Genomic DNA, 20,944 nt, shown 5'->3' with positions numbered 1-20,944 from the left:
AATCTGTAGACTGAGAGCTCTGGTCCTGAGCCTCCTCGGAGTTCCCTCCAGCTCCCTCCCTCTTTGGAGACACATCAACAAGCCAATCACGGCCATAGCCCAGCTAAAGGCCCTTGTCTCAGACAGAGCTGGCAGCTGCCTCCTCTTATTGGCAGCACATTTATCATCTTGAGGAAAATATTGACGGAAAGAAACTCTAGCCAGGCAATGTGTCTCTGCCGGGTGTGCAGCCTGGGGTGAGACGTGGTGTTGATTCTGAGGTTGTTCTATGGAGAACAGCTGGTGCTCCAGGAGCCTGACAAATTCCTAAGAATGACTATGTCCAGCACTTAGTAGATGTCCAACAAATGTGAATTAGATCCAAATTCAACTCTTTGAATGAAGTTTGGTGGTCCCTGTTGTCTTCTGGACTGAACAAAGTTAAGCTCAAGGATGCAATTGGTTGAAACTGAGGGAAAGCCTTGGCTTTGAGAATGCTCACACATTTGTACAACAAGAAAGTGGGAAGACAAGTACTTGGTGTGCACAGGTGTGCAAGTGAACATGGGTGCAGACAAATGGATTTGGATGACTTAGGAGTCAGCCAGGATGCTTCCTGCCTGCCAGCTCACAGCTGCAATCCTGAAACAATATAGGCTCTTTATCATCATCATGGTTTCCATGGAGCCAAGCTTGCAGTGCCACAGTGAAAGCTGACAGTTATCACTATAAAGTAACTTTACAACTTTGTAATTTGTAGCTCTCTGCTGACAGTAATATTAACAGCATTTCGAATTATGGTGATAAACTTGACAAAAGCAGATAAAACCTTCGAAACCTCATTTTGGGGGATGAAAGGGGGTGGAGAATGAAGGTAATGGCATTTCAGTTTTCCAGTCAAACAGTGAGCATTTAGGAACCAGGGCACACTTTGACATGAATGTGGGCATCAACTAGTACAAGGCAAGGTGGCTAAGAGCAATCAGAAGCTGGTGTTGGTCAGCAGAGCTGGGTCATCAGGAATGACAGACAGGTTAGTATCAGGGACCAGTCCTACAGGAAGGGGTTTCTGTAGGTAGAGAAAAATTAAGAGCTGTAGGAGTCCCAGCCTCTCTGGAGTTCATAAGCACAGTTCCTGTCCTCCAGGAAGACATGGGAGGGAAGCAGAGAGGATGGCAAGATGGCTTGCCAGGTGGAACTTAGAGCTGGACCTATCGGGATTTTAAACCCCAGCTCTAACACTTGGTACCTGGGCATCCTAGAGGATGTCATTTGATTTTTCTGAGCATCCCTTCCTCTACTTCTACATCAAAGACCCAAATCAAGTGATTATCTGCACCCACCCATCCATCTGCCCAAACGTCTGCCTACATGCCTATTGATTTGGAAATAAGCTTTCAGGTCTATCATCTTGTCTTCTAACCTAAGAAGGCGAGAATACTGGGACCCAGAGCACTACTGACCTCCCCAAATTTGCATGGCAAGTTTTCAGCCAGAGCTGCAGTCAGTGAGCCAGTGCAGGTGGTCAGAAACAGAGTTCACTTTTAGAACGTTTCTGCTTCTATTCATTCAACCAGTTATCTAGAAAGCATTCCTATTTAAAGTTCAAACCCTAGTTTATATCTTTAGGGACGATAAAAAAAAATTATCAGACTTCAGTAAGGTTTAGTATTCTACTCTCCAAACCCTCAAGCTGAAGGTTTCTATTTTGGCTTCTTATAAATCTTAGCAAAGCGATGACCCTGAGTGTGACAAGTAAGAAACTGGAAAGTTCTGAGATGTCTGACTTGTCTGAGAGAAATACCAAAAAGCATGTCAGACCTGATGTCTTCCTATTCTTCATCTACCCCCAAATTACAATCTTCCCAGCAAGAATGAAAACCCAGGCAGCACTCTCACCCTCGCTCAAGAACACAGATCAGCCTGCAGAACAGCTCAGATCACAGACCCTACCATCTCCTCAGAGAGTCACATGGTCTGACGGACAGAGGGCAAGGCCTTCCTCTACTTCATTCATTCAGTCATTGGCATTCACCACGGGCTATCTGTCAGTAAACACTAAGGGTCCAGTGACATAGCCAAGGTCACACAGCCAATGGCCACAGTGGGACTAAGATCCCAACGCTCAGTCCAACATTCTTTACACCAACTCATGAAGCAGATGGTGACACCAAAAAAACCCACTTTATTGTGACTTCATGGTACCTAATACTTATGATGAACCTGTCCAAAGCTGAGGTCTTTCTCCAGAGCTTCAGGACCATAGAACCATGTGTCTACTAAAATTCGCCATTTGCATGTCATATGAACCCTTTATGTCCTCAGAGCTCAAAAAGAGCTCAGAATGCCCTCTACCACTTCTTTCATATTTGAGGGACTGGCTGATCCTCCTCTCTACTGTGTTCTTCAGACCAACATCCTGGATACCTTCCTTGCTTCTTCCCTGTGCCCTATATCTGAACAATAAACACACTCAGTCCTACCTGTTATCTGCAGGAACGTGTTACATGGACCTTGTCTAGGGCTGGTTTCAGTTGGAATCACCAAAACACACATTTCAATATGGGGGAATGATACCACCGTGCAGGATTTAATGAGAGAAAACCTGAACAAGTTTGCAGCCTTGAGTTGACCTTCATAGGAGAGAACCATCTATGAGAAGCAGTGAACCCCAGTGGGGAGAGAAGCCAGGTCATTTGGGGCTGAGGAAGGAAGTCCAGCTGACAGACCTTCTAAGCAGTCCTCTAGCATCCAGCACTAGAAAGTGGGGTGCCTAAGGGGCTCATGTGGAATAGTCCATGCCATCCTTTAAGTATCAGAGGCCCGTCCTGTCTCTTTCTAGTGCTCCTTTATCCTGCTTGACCCCCAGAAGTATGAACGTGGGATCAGCCTATTTTTGACAGGCCCAGAGGGTGGGGATGATTTTCTTTGAAGAGGTTTGATGCTTTGAATCAGACCAGACACAGTAATTGCTCAACTGAGACTGTTTTGTGACTAGAATTAATTGGAACTTCTTAATTTCCTGAGACTGACTGGGCAGTCTCTGGGCCTGCCAGAGTTCTCATATCTATGGTTCTGTTATCTATATTCATCTATCTAGGAAGCCAGTGGAAACAAACAATAACAATGTTTTGCAAGTGTTACTGCGGCTTATTCAATGTGCTTCTTTCATGGGTCTTTCTCCCGTGGTTATTGATCACTGTTTGTTCCTGGCCCAGCCCCAGCTACCGTGGAATGCTTGGACAGAGCATCCTTCCCCTGGCATCTGGCCTCTCTCCTGTACTTCTCCCTCTGCCAGAAAGGTGGCTCCACCCCCTTCTTCCCTAGTTTGCATCCATTCATCCTGGAAGTCTGGGCCCTGGTTTCTCTTCCTCTAGGAAGTTCTTTCCCCTCTGCTCCCTGCTGACCCCTTCCCCCTTGCCCAGCAGATCTTTCCTCTGTCAGGACCTTTATTCTCTTTCCCTTGTCCTCTTTGCTCAAAAACCTATCTTCTTAGATACATAGCCACTTATTCCTGTCTCTTTCCAATGTCTAGTGGGTTTTGTTGGACAGATGAATAAATAAAAAAGTTTGATGAACATTTCAGAGGGCCCACTCTGAGGGATCCACTGTGGTCTGAAATGACAGCCATTAGCTGACAGAATCTTGGTATCTTCCCTTGGCTAGCTGTACCATTCTTCAGAGCCAGCATTATCTGATTTCAGTATGGACACAGCCACAGGAAACCAGCCTGCTCAGGACTCAGGCTTCCTCTTCCCAAAATTTTTCTCATCCATTATATTAAGGAGCTGTTTCCTCTCAGCTTGTAACCAGACCAGAAACAAAGGCTGGAGAATCATTGAGTAACTTTATGATTCTAATTTATCTTCTTCTCCTTCTCTCCTTCTCTCCTTCTCTCCTTCTCTCCCTCTCTCTCTCTCTCTCTCTCTCTCTCTCTCTCTCTCTCTCTCTNTCTCTCCCTCTCTCTCTCTCTCTCTCTCTCTCTCTCTCTCTCTCTCTCTCTCTCAACCATTTGAAAATAGCATATTTATTAGTTGTCAGGACAATAAAATGTAAATAGTAATAACTGGAGAGTCGCCTGAAAGTATCAGGACTCTATCATTTCACAACAAGAGGATGACAAATGACAGGAAGGAAAAGTGAGAGAACGGTATCTAATATCACTAATATATGGCACGTTGATTTAACAGTTCAGGACAACATAGCCTTCCCCATGTAACCCTCGCAACCCTTACAAGACGTAACTCACTGTCAGCCTCACTTTACAGATAAAGAACTAATGTCTGGAGTGGTTATATAACTGTGCTAAGCCTCTCAGAAAATAAAACAGAACTCACATCTGGAACTCTAATGTCAGATCTGTGTTCTTACTACAACATGGACAGGCTAGGATGCCAAAGACCACTAGTCTTTGTGGAAACCTTTGAAAATATATATAGTTATTTCCCTTAACTTCACCATAACCAGAGCATCATACAATTATAGCTCCCAGTTACACATAAAGAAACTGAGGCCAGTTCTGTTATGCAACCTATTCAAAGGGGCTCACCCACCTACTGTGTAGCTGAGGCAAGATTCAAACCCAGATATGTGTGAATAGAAAGTCTGTTCTTTGCATAGCACTTACTTCTTTGTGGGTGTTTCTGAGTCCCACAGCAGGATAGAAAATCCAGAAAGTCCTCAGTTGCTCTATAAAGATAAAGTCACCTTGCAGAGCCTAGAGGACACTTGGAAGGGCACTGTCTGGGATGAGGCCTGCGCTGTCTGTTGTCGGAATCAGGTCTCCTGATTCTCAGTCTAGAGGACACTTCCTCCCAGACCATATTGCCATTCCCATCAGACCATGTAATTTCTTTTTCTGATTGGGACACAGAGCCAGCAGCCAACAAAGATCACAATCTGTCTGACTGTTCTCCCTCTGTTATGAGATGAGTCTTGAAAATAAAGTATATCAAAGAGGAACCAGGTTAAATCATCCTTGAATGTACCAAGCTGACTTGTGCTTCCCTGGTATAGTTCCAGGCTCCTCCCCCCCCCCCCCCGCGCCCCCCTCACTGACAAGCAGGGACTACAACGCTGGTGCACAGCCTCTCCATTCACCACTGACGCCTTCCAGTCTCCAGCTCCTGTAACCACTAATGCAATTATTTTTGCATCTTCTCAGTTTGACATTGAAATATTCTGTGCCCATCCTCTAGTATTGGTCTGAAGCAGCTTTCATATGGATTGTTCCACCAACCTCTTACTATATGTCCCTGCCTTTAATATAGCCTGGGTGACTTCCCACTATTTACAAAACATCTATTGTTCTTCATTACCTACTATTCAAGTTTGAATTCCTTTCAGTCTACAAATTTACACCTAGATCTAAGGGCCTTTGCCCAGACCTGACCAGTTATCTTCTTGCTACACGTGTATACTTTCCTTCCTTGCCTCTCTGTCTGCAGGGTTCTCCCTTCAGTAACGCATTCCAATCCCATTGGACTAACTCCTGCCCAATAATAAAAGTCAGTTGAGATGGGCCTTCCAGGAGGCTTTACCTGAGTTTAAAGACATGTTTAGTTACTGCTACTCTGTAGAACTTGACCTGGCCCTTAGTTAGCACTCCTCTTTCTCTCTCCCTTTCTCTCTCCCTCTCCCCCTGCCCCCTCCCCCCTCTCTCCCTTTATCTCTTTCTCTGTCTCTCATCCACACACACATCCACTCACACACATTCACTCACACACACACACACACACATACACTTACACACTCACACAGACATTCACACATATACACCATTATTATTATTAGAAGCAGTTGTGGCAGCATTGATTTTTGAAGTAAGTTTTGTTAGCTATCTTGAAATTTGTTTTGTACCTCAGGGTAGCCTGAAACTCATGACCTTCCTGCCTTTGTATCTAGCATGCTGGGATTACAAGTGTGTACTACCATGCTAATTTACATATACTTCTTTTAAATATAAGTGTCCCTTAATCTTCTGGAATTCCTCTATCACTGAGCTTATTGTGCGTATTTTAATTCTCTCTTCTCTCTTCTCTCTCCCCAGTAGAACAAAAGCCTTAGAGTGCCCTCTTCTCTAGCACTTTACCCCAGGTGGTGGTTGTGATTTCTGGCACACTAATATATGTTTATTTTTGGTAAAGAAGAATTGGGTGTTAAGAGACAGAAACTGAGCTGAGGAAGGATTTTTTAGTAAAGATAAAATTTCTATCAGCAAACCATGCCAACAGAATGGTGGGAGAACCCATAAAATTGGATGCCAGAAAACAATGACAAACCAGCTACAGCATCTTCCAGAGAGACCTGCGACTTATGCTTTAGCCCATAAATTCAATTTTTTTCTAGACAATTCCTATAACTTCCTTTGCCATAATACTGAAGGAGACCAAAGTAGGTGTGGTGTGGACTTGATCTTCACCTGTGTCTTTAAAGAGTTGGAGGATCACACCACCAAATGTTGGCAGGAGAGGGTGTCCAGGGGTATTTAAGAATGGCTAGATTTTGGGAAGCCATGCTCCTTTGCTTCATAGCAGAGACTATTTTGTTGGCCTTGCTGAGCCAGAAGATATAATATCACATTCTAAAGTGATGGGCTCAGTCTTGGTGTCTGTGGGCACATTCATTTCTTATCATGATATCTCCAAGGCTCTAGGAAGTCTGAAACACTGACCTACCACCTGGCCTACTCTTTGCTCGCCCCCGCTCTGAGGCTATCACCTGGACCTCTTAAGTTCAGAAAAGTAACCGAGGCTCACTAAAACCTCCGTAGACTGGGTTCTAACTCATGCCACTAGCAAATGAGATTCCCCGCCCCCCACAGTTTATAGCAGGAACTCTATGACTATTCACCAAGAATTATGAAAGGCTAGTGTGAGCACTTTAATTTGGGGAAGGGGTAGTTTGTACATAAAGTGAATGGGCCTCTCATATCCATGGGTTCTGTATCAGAAGATTCAACTAGCCATGGATAGAAAATAGTTTTACAAAATTAAGTCTGTACTATTTTCAGATAATTTCCTTTAAAATGCAGTATAACAATGATTTATATAGCACTTACAATATATTGGATATTATGTGATCTAGAGATGAGTTAAAATATATGTTGAGGTAGCTTGGTAGCTCATACTTTTAATCTCAGCACTTGGGAGGCAGAGTCAGGAAAATGAATCTGTGTGAGTTTGAGGCCAACCTGGTCTACATAGTGAGTTCAGGACAGTCAGGACTACATAGAGAGATCTTTTCTCAAAAAAAAAAAAAGCAAAACAGTATACAGTAGGATGTGTGTATATATACAAATACTACAACACTATACTCAAGAGGCTAGAATACTAGAATATCAGGATTTCTCGATTCTGGAACCATCTTGGAACATCGAGGGACAACTGTGTTCCTAATTTATGCCATCCTTTTCCTGTTTCAAACTTTCTCAACTACAATTCTTTCTCCGAGGAAAAGTTTAGAAAAGAGAAATGAATCAATTTAAAACTCAAAGGATAAAAATTAACAAGTTCTATTAGAATGTCACAGACACAATAAAGTGACTTTACGATAAGCTAAAACTAGTGAATACATTTTCTTTACAAAGAAATCAAGCAAGGTAGAAAGTAGCCCCCATTTTTCACCATGGTGAACTTAAGATGATTTTTTGAGAAACTGGGAGGAATAGCAGTTTATCAAAAGCAGGGTGGTAGATATAGAAGGTAGGGGTGGGTGGGTCAGGGAAGATGGAGGGCCAGAAGGAAAGAGAAAAGGGGTGAGAAGAAAAGGAAGAGGGAGGGAGAGGAGAGAAAAGAGGTGGAAAGAAAGGAGAAAGGCAAAGGAAATGGGGAGTAAAGAGAAAGTGAGGGAGCAGAAGCTAGGAAGTGCGAGTATGGTGGTACAGGAGAAAGACAGGAACACAGAAGCATGGGATGGACATGGGCCCCAGGGCCTATGGAAGATTTGGCTCCTGGAAGCATCAGTTGAGATCTCTATGTTCATATGAAGGACATGGGAATATCACAGATGAACCAAACAGTCCAGAGACATCCCTAATAGAATCTTCCACATTTTTCCTTACCCCAGAGTCTAGCACTTTTCTTAGGTGGCATCAAACTCCTGACCTGCCTAGAAAATCCTCCCAAGTTTGACACTCCCAGTTAGATTAAGGCTGGTCTAGATATAGTGGAACCCAGCAAGGATACAGGCTTCTTCAGTGTAGGGCACTGCAGCTGTAGTGCCCCCAATGATGTAACTGTAGAAGGAAACCTCTAGGGTATAGCAGTATGATGAGTGGTCCAGAAGCCCGCCCAGGAAGCGCCGGCCAGTTCCTGCTTTCACAGCATCCCGGTTGAAGGATGTGCTAGTCTGTGAAAGATAAAGTTGGGAAGAGACAGAGAATCAGACCTAGATGACTCACACTAGCTTTTAGGCATTGAGCAAACCTTATGCCTCTAGTTCTTAGTTTCATCATCTGACAAGTTGGATCTGTTTCAGCATCTCAGTTATTGTGAGGACTGGTTAGTCAACAAATGTAATTGAAAGCATCCATCAGGGTTCCAGGGGCACAGCTACCTGCAGGAATATGAGTGGGGCTTGAGAAGGAGTGAAAAGCAGATAGGAAGCACATGAACTAAAACATGATCATGGTCAGAATTAAACGTTTAACATAGAGATACTGTTTCCTAGCTAGTATCATGTTTTAGTTTTAAAATAACCCATTGAAGTAGGTGTTCATATTTCATTTCTCTGTAGATGAAGAAACTGAAGCTCACAAATGTACAAGTAAGTAAACCAGCATAGAGGTGAAGGCTGACTTAGTGGCTCTAAGTTATCTCTATGTTCCCCATCACATTAGGGAGAAGTGAATTCATGTCCAACATAAGCTAGGGAGATCAAGGATGCTCCTTTTGTACAATGTTGGCAGCACCCATTAGGACAAACAAAGAGGGAAACAGACTAGAGTTAGGTCTTCTGTTTAGATACATAAATTTTGCTTCCCACTGTTTGACAGCTATCAGCTGTCCTTTGGGTGGTCCTCACTTTCCCTGCCTCTGTAGTAGAGGTAAAGGAAAGTATATGAGAGGTCATAGAATCTCCAGTGCAAAAACTTTGAAATCTATGTGGTAAAGCATAACTCTCCCATTCTGGAGCCAGTTCTTGAGAGTCAGAGAATGGGACTGGGATAGATAATCTTGAGGACAGTCCAGAGCTCCCAAGGAAGCTGGGATACAGAAACATCACCAGGACCAGAACCATGACCCAGATGATGTCTGTTCTGTATATCCAGGAACCTTAACTCCTGTGAGCACCTCAGAACTATGGCACACCTTCCAGTGAACTAGAGGCTGCAGCTCACTCTGAAATTACCACTGTTGCAAAGGCTCTACAGGTTCCTACACAAACAAATGCTTTTGTCACATAGATGCTAATGGGCAGATGCCTGTTTGATTCTACATCCTAAATTCTAGATGACTTTGCAATAGATTCTCAACTTTTCTGATCCACAGGATTCTCTTGGATATTTAAAAAAAAAAAAAAAGGACTCTGCTAAACAACCTCCAAACCTCCTTTCTCTGCCTGTCATCCAAAGACTGAAATTCACAGCGCATCTTACCACATACAGAAGAAATTCATTATCCTCACTAATGTCCAGCCTGAAGCAATGAGCAGGTGAGTTTTCAGCTCATCAACTTCAAAAATTGCCATGACCTCTGTGGGCCTCTTCCCACCTGCCACATGGCAGTAACAAGGCCCAGAGATTTAGTATCAAAACAAAGTCACAGTGGACAAAACCATCGCAATGTCCCAAAAGTGCATGTTGATGTCTCTCCTCCTCTTCTCTTCCCGCTCTTTTCTGATGATGATTTGTGCTACACAATTTCTAGCTTCCTCCTCCCAGCCTATCCCACCCACTTCAGATGTCTCTGAAGGTTTGTTGAGGTCTTTTTTTGCCTGCAAGGGACTTTCATATCTATAGCTGCATATGTCTTCCCAGGAAGCTGTAGTGCAGGCCAGGTAAAAAGAAATATATTCACCAATTACTGACAAAGAAATTGGGGCCAAGAAAGTCATGGAAGATGAGAATGGTGGGTGTGTAATGCCTTGAGCAGATACACTGTCCTCCTGCTGGAAGAACTTGAGCAAATGAGAACAGACCACAGGCTAGGCATGAAACCGGGAGACCACTTGATGGGCTTCTTTGCCTTGTTAATGTTGGAGACAGACACACTAAACAAACACTAGGTGACCAGACAGGCCCAACACTATCCTGTCAGGTCAAATGAAAGAAGGAGAGGGATGGAGGACAGGGGGCAGGAAGAGGTGCTGAGGCATCCCCAGGGTTGGGACTGGCTACCCAAGAACTTTTCACTTACATAGGAGAAGTCCTCAGCATTCTGGCAAAGGAGTTTTGGAAAAATAGACTGCCTTTGGAACCGTTCCTCATCCTCAAAGATATTGCCGTACATGAAGCCATTCATCATGGTAGAGTGGGCGTGGATGTCAATATAGAACTCCAGGCTTGTTTTCTGTTGAGAGAAAGAATAACAAATGGGAAGGCTGGGCTTACAGAGCTGCCTTAAAGGAGACCACACTGCACACACCCTTTCCAGCTGGCTTCTTCTTCTTCTTCTTCTTCTTCTTCTTCTTCTTCTTCTTCTTCTTCTTCTTCTTCTTCTTCTTCTTCTTCTTCTTCTTCTTCTTTTTTTGTCAATAGACTTGGCAGCTATTTGCAATGTGATTGGAGAGCAGGAGACAGGCAAGGATCGATTTCTGTTCATTTTTAACTAAAGTCTCCTCAGTCAGTGTCGGGAAGTGTTATTGGTAGTATCTGTTTTTTACAAGTCTCCAAGAAATGAGGGTTTTGTTGTATTTCCAACTAAGTTACTTACATAAAGCATGATTAGGCATTTTGAGAAGTTATTATCTGATTAATAAGAAATACCTTCCAGGAAATCATTGTATTTACATTGGACACTCCTGTGATTTTTGTCTTAACTTCCATTTCTATCTGAGGAGTCTGGGGTAAATTATGCTCCTACTTTGAGCCTCGGGATTTAAAAAAAAAAACAAAACCCTTTCTTCTAATTTTGAAGCTATAATTACATCATTTCTCCATTCTCTTTCCTCCCTCCCAAGTCCCCAAGTCTCCCATATACCTCTCCTTGCTGTCTTCCAAATTCATGTTCTCCTTTTACATTAATTGTCGTTTCATGTATATATATGTATATATACACACACATACACACACACACACACACACACACACGCATATGCTTTCTCCCACTCTGAAGATTCCTTAGTTGCCGGTAGTGCTTTGTAGAGGATTGAAGCTTGTGGTCTTTGCCCTGGTTCACTTTGGCATGTCTATTGTTGTCCTTGTTCAGCTCATGTTAGGCAGTCATGTTGGTGGGCCTCTATGGGTGTAGCTTCTGATATAACTAGGAGATACAATGTCACAGAAAAATCCCTCGATCCTCTGGTTCTTAAAATCGTTCTTCTTCCTCTTCTGCAATGTTCCCTGAGCCTTAAGCGCTGGAATGTTTTGTCCACTGGGACTCCCTAGCTCTGTATTTTGATTGGTTGTGGTTTTCTACAATGGTCTCCATCTGTTGCAAAGAGAAGTTTCCTGGATGAGGGAGAGGTAAGGACTACATTGCTCTGTGGGTAATTGGGGCAAATATTTAGAGTGTATTTTGAAAGTGGTGGTTATAGTGACTTCACTAGCCCTAGATAGTTGTGTAGGGGGTATTTTGAATCAGAGAAATAAGTATTTTGACCCTAATCTTAGAGTTATATTAGGAAGCAGACCCAGGAGTAAGACTTGTCATCATTTCATGTGTGTCCTAGGCATGCTAGGCTCCTCCTAGAAGCTTTATCGTGATGTCTCAATTAGCTCTTTCATTTAACCTTTTGTCACGATGTCTCATCTTTTCCCCAACAACAAAGGAACAGTTTTTGGTGAGGGAGGCTTTGTAATCTATAAGTGACATTGCAGAGACTGTCTGCTTACATGGTTAAAACACTTCCAAGTTTGATTATTGTCATTATTTATTAAATAATGACATTATTTATTAACTTTCCTGAAGATGGAGAGTTGTCTCTAAGAACTTCGTGTCTATAAGTACAGGATGCTCAGGACTGTTTGTAGAATGATGGTACAAAAGACACCAGGAGATGACCCAGGGTACCATGACAGACTGGCAGAAACTAGAGGACTTTTAGGACATTAGATCTTTAGTATCTCTAGACACTAATGTAATGTAATGATTCTCCTCTTTTTACATGTCATATATTATTATTATTGTTGTTATTATTACAAAGACCTAAATGTGAAAAATATTTGCCTGAGCTTACAGAACATTGGATCTAATGCCCAGGACTCTTGCTTGACTCCTGACAAAACTGACTTGTCATCAGCGACTAACACTAGCCATGTTGGTCACCTAACCATCTTCATTCTGGTTTGTAGTCCTGGAGAAGAGGAAAAGCCCACGTGTAGAAGGATTCACCCTCCTTGGGACACTTTCAAATGAAGTTACCACCAAATAAAATCTGTGTTGCTTCTAGAATACGGGCTTGATGACTGTCATTTCATTTGCCTCAGAGTTGGGGTGAAGAATTATGTCTTGCTGAGCTCCTGGTTCTCTGGGTAGCATACACTCTCTTCTGAGAGCAACAAGATGCAGTTCTCTGTGTGATATTAAACTCATCATTTTCAGCTTTGGAGGAGGAATACACAATGATACAACTGGAGCCCCATAAAAGTCATCTTTGCAATTTTATTTTCTTCAATTGTCTGTCTTTTCCTCTGAGCTTCTGATGAGCTGCAGAGGAAAGGAAGAGGTAGACAGATGCCTGGAGAAATGTGTGAGGAAAAACTACAATTTATATCTCTGACTGCCAGAGACAGAGAGGCCTTGGAAACCAGTCCCTTTGACCTATCTCCAATCAGACAGGAGTGGGGACGTTTGTGCAGGGCTGGCTGGCAAGCCAGTGACAGAGCAAGGACTTGGGCCAGGCCCCATTGACAGCCACTTGGGTATGGTATGAGTTGTCCAACAAATCTCACATTCTGACACCAGGAGGTTAATGTGACTTCACTTTAAATTACCAGCAGGTGAATTTTAATTGATTGACAATATTGTTCAGAAGTTAAAAGGCATGTAATATTTTATAGTGGAAAATATCCCTTCCACTCCATCCTACAATCAAACATACAGTTTTGCTGTCAGGTCAGCACGAACTCTTCCAGAGGCAGTCTTTGTATAAACAATGAAATAGTGTCCCCATTCCAAAATGATAACACCTTAACCTTATTGTTCAGGTCTTTTCTTTTCTTCTTTCCTTCTATGACTTAGGAGTATTTTTTTCAACAAATAGTTGTTTCATTCTTTTTCACAGATAATCAACTCCCTACCTAATGAACATATAAGGAGTTTCCAGTCTTCTTCTGTTACCAGCAGTGCTTTGATGATGGACTTTGCATATACAACAGTTATATGCTGGATTCACAGAAATGGAATCACTAAGATCTCACACACACACACACACACACACACACACACACACAAATACAATTCTAATAAATGCTGGCAGGCTTCCTTAGAAGGTCTGGTACACTCCCAACAGTGGATCAGGGCCTAATCACCTTGACAGCATGGGTACATTTTTACTTTTTGAAATTTATCATTTTTGATGGGTGGGAAGTGATATCTAAGATTAGTTTTAATGTGAATTTCTGTTACTGCAATTATCTTTTATTATCTAGTTAAACTTCTTTTCATATGTGTAAGAATTACTTGCATTTTCAGTGAAATGACTGCTCATTTTCTTTGCCCATTTTAGAATTGAGTTACTAGGCTCAATCTCTCTCTCTCTCCCTCTCTCTCTCTTTCTCTCTCTCTCCCTCTCTCTGATTTACTGATTTATAAAAAGCTATATATTACACAAATTCACCTTTCTGTGTTATATGAAATATTTTGTCATTCTTTTCTATGTTACTTTACTAGAACAACCCTCCATGAAAGAACTTTTAAATGTATTTTTTTCTTAATGTAATCACATTTATCATCCTTTTCTTTTGGAGTTTCTGACTTGACTTCTTTCACTGTTTATTTTGTTTCCAGTTCCTTTGATTACCTTTAAGTATTCTCATTTGAGTTTAGATGGGTTGGTTGATACGGAGGAGGAGGGGGTGCAGAGAGGAATAGCTAACTCCAAGGATGTTTGAAAAAGTTGTATAGAAACCATTATTTCCTAAGAATATTATTCACTTACATATGTGTATGTATGTATGCATGTATGTATGTATGAATTAATGTATCTGTGTATGTATATTCATATAAAGGAGTTTAATTGGAATTATCCAGTGCTAGGCTTGAGATACTCTCTTGAAGTTGTTGGTTAGGGTGTGCTGAAGGCTTCCAAAACAATACAGGCTATTGTCATTGCTCTTGGCTGCCCACAAGAATTTGATGGTTAAATTCTATTGCTGAAGGCACTAAACACTTTGGACACATGACATGGAGAAACCAAGCTGGAAGCTTTGCTCCTGTTGGACAGCTTTCCAAGTACCGGAACATGTCATGTAGGCTGCTGAAGGAAAGGTCATCAACTTCCTACTCAGCTATGAATATTGTGAATTACAAAATGACCACACAGCAGTATTAGGAAGGTAACCACCGTTTTCTGATTGGGTTTGAGGTCCACTTCACATAAGGAGATGTATGCACAGTACTATTAATTTGGCCAAGAGAAGCTCCCCAAGGGTGAACCACATTTAATTATTCTGCTGTTTCTAAAAGTCCCCAACTTCCCTCTAAATTCCTAGCTCTCGACTCTGAGATTAGTGCAGTTCTCAGACCTCTTCAGAGGACTATTTTTTGTGGAGTCCGTAGTTATTGGTTGAGGAACTCACAATGGGCCAGTGTGAAAAGAATAAAAGCACGGAATGCTCAACCACAAACAGGGCAACTATATCACTCCCTGCTATCCCTGACGCTCAGGAAGAATTGACGGAGAGAGGCCAGAGGTTGGGAAGGATTAGAGCAAAACTGTGACATCTGCAGTCAGGAAATCCCAACAGCTTGGTTACCTGCCCAAGACCATACAAGACCAAGGCAGTCAACATCCTAGCGTGGACAGGGAAGGAGGCATCAGTTTTCTTTAATAGTATAGTTACCCATGTTCCAGTGGACGGCCCTACATCCACGAGAGTACGGGCAGTACAAATTGAATTCAGTGGGTTATTAAAAAATAGAAAGAGGTAATGAGAAGGTATGGGAGGATCTGCATATCTCTGGGAGAAGAGTCAGAGGTGAGTATGGGTAAGACACATTATATGCATGCGTGAAATTGTTAATAAAATATTATAGACATAAATGGAAAATAAATGGCGAATGGATACGACACACAGAACCTTCATTAAGCTTTTCATTAGTTCTTCTCATTACCAATTAATGTAACTCACTCATTTTCTGTACAGCATCTTGACTAGGCCTTGGTGCCTGTACTTGTTACTTTATTCTCAATCTAGCTGATAGACAGGGTTTCCTATGATTTTCTTGGAGAGGGGCCCAGATCTGATCCGAATTTTCATCTTCTTTTACTTAGTCAGTCTACTCTTATAATCACTTCTTAATAGAGGACCTTGCTGTTTTAAAATGCCCTTTTCATATGCAAACACTTCCGTAGATCTAGTTCAGACTGTTCTACAGTTCTTTACTGCTTACAGAACAGAGACCAAGCCCTGGTCTACAGTTCTTCATTATTTACAGGACAGAGACCAATCCTTTGGATATGCTTTAAAACCCCTGTACGATCTGGTCTCTCATCAGAATCAGTCCTCATCATTTTCTGCTACCTGGAGCTACCTGGAGAACCTTGAACCGTCATCTTCATCTTTGAATCCACACATGATATTCCTCTGCCTGGAAACTGTCTCTACACTTTATCTAGTTAACTCTTCCCAACTTTGAAATGTAAGGCATAAGCTGAACAGATGCTTGCCTGTCCTATTTTCTTTTGATGGGGGAGGGGGGATAAGGAAGGCAGTTTCCATTTTCTCTTGCTATTCAGCTGGGATCAAACAGGATGCAGGCAACAATGGACACTGCCATGATGGGACAGACCATACAATTTGCATAAATCAACCACATTCTCATACTTCTCGGAAACTACCTGTAAAAACTATAATGTCATAAGAAAAAAAGAAGCCTACTGTCAAGTCCCAAAGAAACTTGGGGACAAGTCTTACTCAGAGCCTGTGGCTTATAGCTTGTCCATCCCAGTACTTCTCATCCTGCCCTCTACTCTGAGTCTCTCCAGCACAGGGGCGGCTTCCCTTCCCCCAGCTTTTCTTTGCTATGTAGCTCAGCCATTTTGGCTACATGCTTCCTCCATTCCATGCATCCTGTTTGCTCTTTTTCTCTTCTTTTCCTGTTTAACTCTCCCCTACTCTTTTCATGGCGCACTTCAGTCTGTACCTTTCTAGATGCCTCCAGCTGTTCTCTCTCTCATATCTACAATAAAACTTTTATCTTAACCACACCTAGGAGCGCTCCTGTTGTGTTTCACTCACCCATGTCCCCAAATCAATACTTACAGAAAAGTGGCCGGGAGGCCTGCATCTGACTGCCACGTGAGGCATGAATGAACCTTTAGTATATCACAGCCACTGAAGTTGTTTTAAAAGCTAGTATTATTCATTTTGATTAGTACAAAATCTTGGTTTAGAATGCTTTGTTTTGCTGAGTATGATGGTGGTACACATATGTCATCCCAGATACTTAAGAGATAGGGGTAGGTGTGAGGAACACAAATTTGGGGTCAGCCTAAGCAGCTGAGGGAAATATTGTCTAAAATAAAGAGGGGGGTTGGGATGTATCTTGTTGGTACAACAGTTACCTAGAACGCTCAAGGCTCTGGGTTCAATTCCTAGTAGTGTACCATCACTCAAAGGCCTTATTTTATGCCTCTGGCTAAGTTAGTAGCCCCCTTCATAATCATGTAATTCTTTATTTCTATCTCTCATTTGGATGTGAAATCTTTGAGGGCAGGGATCATATATTATCAATTTTATAAAACCCGCAAGATCAGAACTAATGCTGGTATAGAAACTACTATTAAAGCTCAATGAAGGAAGAAATGAGAAAACCAGTTCATGAATGGACAAGTGAATTAATGAATGATGGAATGAATGCAACCTCAGGTTTTTGTGGGACCTTTTTCTCCTGTTTTAGCAATCAAATGACTTAATTCTGTAGCCATGCTACATAGAGCAAGGGATCTGTCGCAGATGCGGGGCCTTTAATTATAACTTGGGAATGAGAACAGAAGTGGGCGAAGGGACATCTCTGTTCTCTCCTTCCAAACTTAAGAACCTTAATTAAAACCAAGTGATGAAGGGCTGTCCCCTTGCCAGCAGCCAACAGCTCATCCTGCAATCAGGGGCCTAAAGAGTAAATTAAAATCAGTGCCAATAAAATTAAAACTACCTCGGGGCATATTTGCAACATAATTTAGTGTGGAGTTCATTTTCTTTTGGACACCAGGGAGGAACTGGGTTTTCATTCTGCGTTCTGTGTTCTGCCCTGCTTCCTCTCACTCTGCACAAGCCAAAGTCTGAGCTTGGTGTTCTGACACCGTGTTGAATCCTTCACATCGGGGAGTGCTTTGGTGTTTATCACATATTCAGTCAAATTGAGGAAGACCTAGGGAACTAGGGTTCTGGAAGGGCAGAGGGGCTTTAGTTGAGATGGGGTTGGATTTGGGCAATGATAGCCTGAGAAGGGAAAATTCTGTTAACATTTCTGTTTCACAGATGGAGGAACAAAGGGTGAGATGGGAACCTGAGAGACTGACCACAAGGCTCCTTTCTCTATTTTTCTGTCTTTAGGAATTTGCAGTCTAGCAAGCAATTGCTTGATCATAGCCAAGTACATGCCACGCAGGCTCTCTGAGCTGAAGAACTATATGTCTGGGCAAGACTGGCCTCAGATATTCAAAGGGGGTTTGAGGTGAGTGTATGCACTGAACAAGTGAGAAGTGTTCTAGAACAGCCTGACAACTTCCCAGCTAAGATTCAGTCCCAAGATGTTATTCCTGTAGAACTCAGGCCAACAAACAAACTAACAACAACAAAAACATTTAATCAATTGACATATCTTTTAGTTAGTTATGTGAAAGGTGGTAATCTTTCCAAAAGTTGGAAAAATTGAAGACTGCTTAATAACCAAGCAGCTGGACACATTGGCACACACCTGTAGCCCAAGGTATAAGGATCACTTGAGACTAGGTTTGAAGCCTGCTTGGCCAATGTGTCAAGGCCATGTCTCAGAAGACACACAGTCAAATGAACCAAACAGTGTCAAGTCCTTCTGTCTTGTGTGGCATAACTTTCTGAAGTAGCATGGTGACATTTTCCTTTGTCAGGCATGTCCTGAACATGGCTGAACATTTTCTGCCACAAAAGGAGAGAAAGGTCACATAAGAAAAGCTGGCAGCCAGCCTAGGGAACCACAGAGCTAGACCTTAGGACTCTATCTCCTGCTCTCTCTGTCTCACACTGCCAGCCTAACAGAGCTTCCTACATCTTCTTAGGTGTTTTCACGCCCTCTATCTCAGGCATCCCTTCCTTTTCCATGTGGTGATGCCTTGTTTATGATTAATGTTCAACTCTAATGGTCTCTTGACAGACAAGTCCCCTTAAAGCTCTCAGTTACTAGTACCCTCCTCTGAAGTCTTGCAGGGTTTTTAAAGCCCTTTCACTCAAATACTCATTAATTAATTAATTAGATCTTTGAGAATGTTTACTATAAATCTCCTATGTGCTAGGTGTCATCATAAGACCTGTAGGTAAATGAAACAGATGGACTGGCAGTAGGTGAGGATTATAGCCACAGTCAGCAGGTAGGCAAGGGAGTGACTGGCCACTGTACATGTTAGGGCTGAGCTAATTTGAGTCACAGGGAGCTACTGAGGGTATAATGACAACATGGACTTACTACATGCTGGACACTCATCAATCCTCACACAAACTTATCAGAAACACTCCTTAAAGATAAGGGAACTCAGGAACAGAATGTAAATCACATGTAGAGGGAGTCCCACATCACACGGCGATAACTGGCAGAACTCAAGCCTCCTCTGGCTCCATAGCCCAGGCTTTCACTGACCCACATACCACAGACACTGCTGACATTCATGGAACACTTCCTGGGTCTGGTCCTGTCGACACTCTTATACAATACATGAGATAAGCGCTGCTGTCAAACAGGAAACTGAGGCAAAAGGAACTTGCAAGAGATAATGCTGAGATATTCCCCAAGTCTTGCTGACCAGGGACTGAACTTTTAATCTCAAGTTATCCTGAACAGTTGAGCCTCTGGATCTGTGACCTCCTTTTGGCTTAGACGAATAAACTCAGGACCAGGGTAATCTGTAAGCATAATGTTTTCTAGCAGGGGAAATGCCCAGTCATAGCAAGATGGGGAAGAACCCTTTTTCTACTTTTAATTTGTCTCTTACTGTCTAACTTTTCTTAGAAGTAAACCATCAGACTTGCATGTTATTGCAGACATGCTGCATTCTCTTTCTAAGAATCTAGGGAGGCCCATGCCTGGCTGGGCAAGAAGGAAGAGACTTTTCCGGCGTCCTTTTTTCTCCTTTACCCCTAGGCCTGGAAAAAGAACCATAGAGACGGGAGGCTTGGCACTGAGGGGGAGTGGGGTGGGTTTGTACCATGCCATCAAGGTTAAGTAGGACCTCCTCATTTCTGCTTTTTCCTCATCAGTGACAAGTGGCCCCAGTGATGGCCATGGCAGTGACAATGTTCACAGAAGCATATCCTGGAAGCAGAGTGATTCAGAAGGTTCAGAGACTGGACCCTTGGTGTCAGTTCCACAAAGGGTGAGCCTGATGGCCTGTAGAATCAGTTTCCTTTTCAGATTCTCTGTTTGCTCCATGGAAACTGAAGACAAAATAAGTCCTAACACACAGGATTGTGTGAGAATAAATGAGGTTTTTAACTGATTCAATGCCAATCAAACTGTCTACAAGTTTATAGACTCTCAATATGTTCTTTTCAATTACACAGAGATGGCACAGACTGTGCTTGGCATGGGGCTTATGGCCTTCTCGGAGCTTAAAACCTTATAGGAGAGATGGACATTTTACCTGAAGTTGCATGTATGATGACAGTTTGAAGGAGCAAAGGAGAGGACCAAGTGCTACAGCAACAGAGCTGAGAGGAGCACGGGGATCCAACTTAGAGAAGTTACATTCTTTTTTCTTATCCAATAGGAAATCTATTGACAATAACCGGTGGTGTCTTGCATGTTTATATAGTTTGTAAGCCGTTCTCACAACAATTAGCTCATCTAACTCTTAACAAACCACAAAGGAAATTGATCATGATCTGAGCAAGAGCCCAGAGACAGTGGTTCACAAAGATCTCCTAGGACTGAGTGACAATTCTAACTCACATCTCATTATATCCGAAGCCTCTGCTTGACTCTCCCCCGTGGGGATCACCCCCATATGCCTGCTCCTGCAGACAGAGTGCCAGGATTGTCTTTGGGAGGCTGCACTTTGAGTGGGAAGATGAAGCAAACATAATCAAGGAATCTTCAGCTAAGAGAGAACTGAGCCATAATGTATAAACCCATGAGAGCTAAGGGACATTTTAACTTGATAATTAAAAGTTAATGTTGCTTCATTAAAAACCAAAGGGTGATGAAACCAAGGCACCTTTGGGCACACATTAAACACTCAATAAATAGCCATGGCCTTGATCCTTGGGGATATCTACTGCAGGAGGCTGTCAGCTAATCCAGAGGGGTAAGGATAGATGTCTAACTACTGAGTTAGAGGTCCTACAGAGTAGGCTCTTGGAAAATGTTTCTTCTCCTTCTCCCCCTTTCCTACCTTCCTTCCTTCCTTCTTTCCTCCCTTTCCTCCCCCTCCCTCTCCTCCTCCCTCC

The 20,944-nt window shown here is 42.6% G+C and overlaps 1 protein-coding gene across 3 annotated transcripts in view; it reads right to left on the bottom strand.

Moving 5' to 3' along the window:
• The window catches only part of Agbl4 (ATP/GTP binding protein like 4), a 1,132,428-nt gene that overhangs the window by 37,795 nt on the left and 1,073,689 nt on the right, over nucleotides 1-20,944 (bottom strand). For all 3 annotated transcript variants that reach the window (XM_029476352.1, XM_021161010.1, XM_021161009.1), the window contains exons 10-11: nucleotides 10,338-10,490; nucleotides 8,166-8,328 (exon numbers count right to left, since the gene is read on the bottom strand). In XM_029476352.1, coding sequence (XP_029332212.1) covers nucleotides 8,166-8,328; nucleotides 10,338-10,490 — 316 coding nt within the window. The remainder of the gene's footprint in view (nucleotides 1-8,165; nucleotides 8,329-10,337; nucleotides 10,491-20,944) is intronic.

Source organism: Mus caroli, chromosome 4 (assembly GCF_900094665.2).
Source record: "Mus caroli chromosome 4, CAROLI_EIJ_v1.1, whole genome shotgun sequence".
NCBI classification, from domain to species: domain Eukaryota; kingdom Metazoa; phylum Chordata; class Mammalia; order Rodentia; family Muridae; genus Mus; species Mus caroli.
Note: the sequence above shows the minus strand (reverse complement) of the source record. Positions and strands in the feature narration are given on the sequence as shown.